This window comes from Orycteropus afer, unplaced genomic scaffold, assembly GCF_000298275.1.
Source record: "Orycteropus afer afer isolate SDZICR_OR568_19922 unplaced genomic scaffold, OryAfe1.0 scaffold00050, whole genome shotgun sequence".
In the NCBI taxonomy this organism is placed as follows: domain Eukaryota; kingdom Metazoa; phylum Chordata; class Mammalia; order Tubulidentata; family Orycteropodidae; genus Orycteropus; species Orycteropus afer.
Window position 1 is genome coordinate 1,336,621 of NW_006921637.1, and position 6,850 is coordinate 1,343,470.

At 40.7% G+C, this 6,850-nt stretch overlaps 1 protein-coding gene across 1 annotated transcript in view; it reads right to left on the bottom strand.

Moving 5' to 3' along the window:
- The window catches only part of TBCE (tubulin folding cofactor E), a 156,174-nt gene that overhangs the window by 133,614 nt on the left and 15,710 nt on the right, over positions 1-6,850 (bottom strand). Inside the window, exon 2 of the mRNA XM_007938470.2 lies at positions 4,373-4,457. Within this exon, the coding sequence (XP_007936661.1) occupies positions 4,373-4,457 (85 nt within the window). The remainder of the gene's footprint in view (positions 1-4,372; positions 4,458-6,850) is intronic.

Consider the following 6,850-nt stretch of genomic DNA (forward strand, 5'->3'; position numbering starts at 1 on the left):
ATTGCCCAACCTTCCTTCCGAGGAGTGGCTGGTGGGTTTGAACCGCCAGCCTTCTGGTTAGCAGTCAAGTGCCTTAGGCACTATGCTACCAGAGCTCCTGGTCTTCCTCATAGGCATATGGATATTATCCTATCACTGACAGCATTGTATTTCAGGATGGATTTTGAAACATTCTTTGTGATGATGAATGCCACACCATTCTTCTTCAATTTGTTATTCCCAGCCTAGTAGATGTATATGATCATCTGATTCAAAATGGTCAAAATCAGTCCATTTCAGCTCACTGATGCCTAGCATATTGATCTTTATGAATTCCATTTCATTTTTTGACAACTTCCATTTTCCTGGATTCATACTTAGTACAGTTCATGTTCCAATTATTAATGGATGTTTGCAGCTTTTCTTCTCATCTTGAGACGAGCCAATGGAGGTTCCGACAGCTTTACTCTATCCACATCATTAAGATTGGCTCTACTCTAAGGAGGCAGCACTCTTCCAGTCGTATTTTGAGTGCCTTCCAACCTGAGGGGCTCATCATCTGGGACTATACCTCACAATGTTTCAGGACTATTCATAAAGTTTTGCAGTAATGTATCAGACAGTGTTTCACTGCTATTCATAAGGTTTTCAATGGCCAATTCTTTGAGAAATAGATGGCCTCTTTCTTCTTCCAAGTCTGTCTTAATCTGGAAGCTCCTCTGAAATCTGTCCACCATGGGTAACCCTGCTGGCATATGAAACACCAGTGGCATAGCCTCTAGCCTCACAGCAACACTCAAGTCACCATAGTACAACACACTGACGGACAAGTTTGTCTCCCTTAGCTGTTCCAAACTGCTCTGCTCGTTTCCTGGTCTCACCTGCCCTGCTCACTTACCCAGCCTGTCCCTAGGGCGCAAACACCCTCCTTCTGCTGGTCCCAGGCTGGCTGACCGCGGCCTGTCTCGACGCTCACAAACACCTGCCTTTCGCTGGTCCAGGGGCTGGCTTACTGTAGTCTGCCTCCACACACACAAACTCCCATCTTCTACTTCTCCTGGGGCTGGCTTACCACAGCATGCTTCCATGCACACAAAATCACACCTTCCGCTGCTCCCGGGGATGGCTTATTGTGGTCTACCTCCATGCAAACTCCCACCTTCTGCTGCTCCTGGGGATGGCTTACCACGGCCTGCCTCCATGCATACAAACCCCACCTTCCATTGCTTCCAGGGCTAGCCACACCATATTCTATTTTAAGATAATTTTTAAAGCAGTAGCTGTTATTGTTCTTGTGTGCTCCTGAGTTGATCCTAACTCATAATCACCCTACAGGACAGAGTGGAACTGCCTTTAGTTTTCCAAGGCCATAATATTTACAGAAGCAGACTGCCACGTCTTTCTCCTGTGGTGGCTGGTGGATGCAAACTGCCAACCTTTCAGTTAAAACCTGAGTGCTGTAACCACTGATCCACCAGGTTTCCTAAAGCAGAGGCTAGACTCTTGCAAATCTTATTCTATTCTGAACTAAAGTTTCATGAGATCAACATGAGCTGAATTACGTGGGAAAAAAATACACTGGGGAAGAATGTATCCCATGGGCGGGGCCTTGAAAACTGCAATGTCTATTCTACAGTTATGACCTAGAGAGGCAGGCCCTAACCCTGGACAACAGAATATCATCTATGCCAATCTGAGACATTATGGAGATTCAAGAAGCTGTGCACACCAAACATCTCATTCAATATATCCTGCTATCCTTTGCTTAAAATGCACAAAAAAAGAAAGAGGAGGAAGAAGTCCAAAGTAATTTTTATAGTACTTGTATCAAAGGCATAATTATGTTATTGTATACTTGACATATATATGAATATCAAGACATACTTCTGAAAAGACAAGGATGAAGATATAGAAATTTTAGTCTGAGTTCTGCAGTAATATCACAACTTTTAACTCAAAATTTGCTTATTTATAACAAGGACACCGTCATTTTGCCACATACTAATTTCACAAACATATTACAAGATTTATAATCTAACTATAAACTGTTTCAGCTTCATTAAAATAATGTGGTAGTTAAGGTTGTACGTCAATGTGGCTGGGCAGCTGGTGGTAGTTATTCTCCATGATGAGAATAGCAATTACTCCATGGTGGGATCTACCACAAGCAGCTGAGTAGCTGCTTTAGGAATGTGGTCTGCTTCCTGTATATAAGAAGCACCTCTGGGAATGGTCTCCAGCTTATGGCATGCTTTAACCCTGCATGGAGCCAAGTCATCGTTCAGCAGCCTGCCATGCTCTGCCGATCATGGGACATTCAATGAACTTGAATCAATGGCCTGCCATGTTGTTTGGTAACATTGGGACTGTGCCTTTGTACTCGTCAACTTTGGGTTTGTCAGCCTTAGCAGCCAGCAGCTGTCTCAGAGAAGAGAAGCTTCCAGCTTTAGTGGGCCAGGAGCAAGAGGCAGAGCTGAAACCCAAGGCTGAGGGGCTTTTACCCAGCCCCTAGGGCATGGCACTTTGAACTCGGACTTCTTGCCTCCCTAACTGTAAGCGAATATACTCCTGTTTGTTAAAGCCCACCCATTTGTGGTATATTCCTGTCAGAGTGGCACTAGGTAATCAAAACAAATAGCATCTGAAGAAGAAGATATTGTTTACTGTGGTAAAATACTTTTCTAGACTGATATTATCTTGTTATTGTGATTTCTCAAGTAACTCAGTAGTGGATTTCAAAATATCAGAACACCCCAATGAATTCCATAAAACCAAAGTAATATGTGGCACAGTACCTAAGGCATCTGACTGCTAACCAGAAGGCTGGTGGTTCAAACCCACCAGCCACTCCTCGGAAAGAAGGTTGGGCAATCTACTTCTGTAGTGATACTGCCTTGGAAACCCAAGAAGGGGTCGCTATGAGTCGGATCTGACTCAATGGCAGCGAGTTTGGTGGGGTTTTTTTTTTTTTTTTTTGGTTAGGGTATTTTTAATCGCCTCATGTGCACATGAAAGCTGGAAAACGAATAGAAAGATCAAAGAGTAACTGATGCCCCTGAACTGTGGTGTTGGTGAAAAATACTAAAAATACCACGTACTACAGAAGAACAAACAGTCTGTCCTGGAAGAAGCGCAGCCAGAATGCTCCTTAGAAGCAAGCATGGCCAGACTTTGTCTCACCTTCTTTGGTCATATTGTCAGAAGGGCCCATTCCTTGGATAAAGATATCATGCTTGGTAAAGGGAAGGGTTAGAGCAGAAGGGAAAGACCCTCAATGAGAGGGACTGACAAAATGGCTCCAACAATGGGCTCAAGCATAGCAAGGATTTTGAGGATGGCACAGAACTGGCAGTGTGTCATTCTGTTGTACATGGAGTTGCTATGAGTTGGAATCAACTAGGCAGCACCTAACAACAACAACAAAGAAATCTATATTACATATTATTAAGATATCTGAATGAGGTTAACAGCAAATGCATGTGATGTTTGTCTGATTAAAAATTCTAAAATACTGGTATAATCTTTACTAATTGAAGTCATGTTCTAATTAATAAAAATATAAGGATTAACACTAGAAAGGACCATTTAAATTCCTTTTGTCTAGAACAGTAGGGGCCCTCCATTGCATAAGGTCCAAAGCTTCCCTTGTATTGCCCTATGTTGATGCTGTTATTGTCAGATGCCATCAAGTTGGCTCCAACTCTTAATGACCCTACATATAATAGAATGAAACACTGCAGTATCCTCATTTGTTCCTATGTTTGAATGCATTATTGCAGCCACTGTGGCAATCCATCTCATCAAGGGTCTTCCTCTTTTTCACTGACTCCCTACTTTGCCAATTATGATATCATTCTCCAGGGACTGGTCTCTCCTTAAAACATGTCCAAAGCACGTGAGACAAAATCTCACGATCCTTGCTTCTAAAGAGCATTTTGGCTTTTTGTAACAGACTTTTTTTGTTCTTCTGGCAGTCCACAGTATATTCAATATTCTTTGACAATATCATAATCCAAAGGCTTCAATTGTTTCTCAGTCTTTGTTATTTAATGTCCAGGTTTCCCATGCATATGAGGCAACTAAACATAATCATACTTGGATCAGAATCACCTTAGGCCTCAAAGTGACAGCTTTGCTTTTTAATATTTTAAAGAGGTCTTTTGCAGCAGCTTTGCCTATAAATATCTCAAAATGGAACTGACAGACAACATCACCTACACATATAATTTCATAAGTCAATACAATGCCCATTACATCAATGAAATGAAACTTTTTTTAAGAAAATATTATATATTTCAGTATGTAAATACTCATGCATATCTCCATCCCCTTTTATTCAACAACTAAATTTATTTTGACTAAATGACCATGACAATTCATAATGAAAAATTACCTGCATTCAAAATACACAGTCCCTTCATGGCTCCCATCATGCTTTCCTCTCTCAGGGTTGTCCCATTCTACTCCTAACCAGAGACCTAGCATAAGAAGAAAAACCAAATGATCAATAAGTGGTTATTTACGTAACGCTTCCATTTGTCTTCAAGCAAATACAATTTACAATGGATACCACATCACACCGATGCCACTAGGGTAGAAGAAAACATCTCCTGGGAAGGACAACTTTATTTAACTTCAGTCAGCAAATGTAATAATAGCATGCTTGGTTCAAAAAACCAACCAAAACCACAAATACAGAAAACAAAAACAGATAAAATTTACTGTGCACTTGCTAAGTGCCAGAAACTTTTCTTGCAATTATGTCATGCAATATTCATGACAACCACTTCATCTATATAAAGAAGATATTATTACTCATTTTTACCACTTCCTGGACACAAGTGCTTTCAGTCCTAAGCTTGTAATCTACTTTTCATAAAATAAAAAATCTATATATAAAAATAATTCTTATTAAACACCAGTGAAATAACTGGCCCAAAATCACATATGTTTAAATTCAGGTCATTCTAATCCAGAAGTTAAGTCTCACCCATCATACAATGCTATGTATAACTCACACCATATTACTCATATAACATCTTACAGTTTCAAAGCATACTGTTCACTGTCTCACCTCCATTTCTACCCATATTTATCAAGTACCCACAATGGATACTACTGAAGACACTGGGTTGTTTTTTATTTTTTTATTTATTTTTTTTTTTTAAAAAGGCTATAGAAATTGACAACATACCAACAAAGATACTGCAACAAACTGATACAATACTAGAAGTGCTTACTTATCTGTATCAAGAAATTTGGAAAACAGCTACCCGGCCAACCAAATGGGAGAGAACCGTATTTCTTTCTATTCCAAAAAAAGGTGATCAAATATAACATGGAAATTACCAAACAATATCATTAACATCACATGCTAGAAAAATTTTGCTGAAGATAACTGAAAACAAGCCTGCAGCAATACATCAACAGGGAAGTGCCAAAAGTTCAAGTAAAATTCAGATGACAATGTGGAAAATGTAATTGCTAATTTCAGACAGATCGTGGCTGAAAACAAAGAAAATTAGAAATATGTTTACCCTTGTTTTATTGACTATGCAAATTCAACTGTAGATCATAACAAATTATTGGTAACATTATGAAGAACAGGAATTCTAGAGCATTTAATTGTTCTTGTGCAGAACCTGTATACCAATCAAGAGGCATTCATTCAAACAGAAAAAGGGGATACTGTGTGTGTTAAAATGAGCACAGGTGTGCATCAGAGTTGTGTCCTTTCACCCTACTTATATAAACTGTACACTAAACAAATAATCTGATAATCTGGGCTATATGAAGAAGACTGAAGCGTCAGGATTGAAGGAAGACTCATTAACGACTTGCATTATGCGGATGACACAACCTTGCTTGCCAAAGTGAAGATGACTTGAAGCACTTTTTGATGAAACTCAAAGACTACAGCCTTCAGTATGAATTCAACCTGAACAAGAAGAAAATGAAAATGCTCACAACTGGACTGATAAAAACATCATGGCAGAGTTCCACGAAGATGGCGGACTAGACAGAAAGACTGCACAGAACCTCTTAAACAAAGAAAAGGGAAACCAATGAACACAGACACAGAAGATAATCTTGAACCCCTGAGCCTTGAAGGGAAGGATACAGAAGTGGACTAAACCCCAACTAGCAAAAGAATTTCCATGAAAATACCAACAAAGCAGACAGACAGAGCCATGGTCTGGCAGCGATCCTGAGCGATCCTAACAGCACAGACTGCTTGGAGATTCCCGAGTGGTGGTAGGACCTAAGAATTAACCTAAAAATCACCCTGCTAGCCGGGGACTGCACGGAGGACTGTGCACGGTGGCTGAGGAACAAATGGAGAAGGTGAAGAGAAAGGTGGGCTGAACTGTGGGCTTTTGCCGGTCCGGATAGCGCTGCCATTTTGAAGGTTTAAAAAGCGGCTTGGCTATTTTGGATATTTAAGGAGACAGCACTCTCGCAGATTCCTGGGGCTTAAGAACAAATTCTGCTTTCTACCAACCCCAAGGACCTGCAAGACAGAAAAGGTAGAACATTCCTCTTGTTACTCTTATACCCAACACCCGCTTGGTGAACGAAGGGACAGCCATCCCCCACTCCCATCTACCATCTGGGCCCACAGGAACTCCATCACAATCTGTGGGCTCAGACGGAGCCTGGGTGCCCTGCCCTGTCCTCCACTGATTTTTTTCTCTTTTTTTTACTTTTTTCTTTTTCGCTTTCTTTTTTCTGGTGATTGTTGTTGTTGTTGTTAAGTGCCATAGAGTCATTTCCAACTCATAGCGACCCCATTCACAGCAGAACGAAACACTGCCCGATCCCACACCAGCTCCACGATCCCTGCTATACTTCAGCCCATCATCACAGCCAC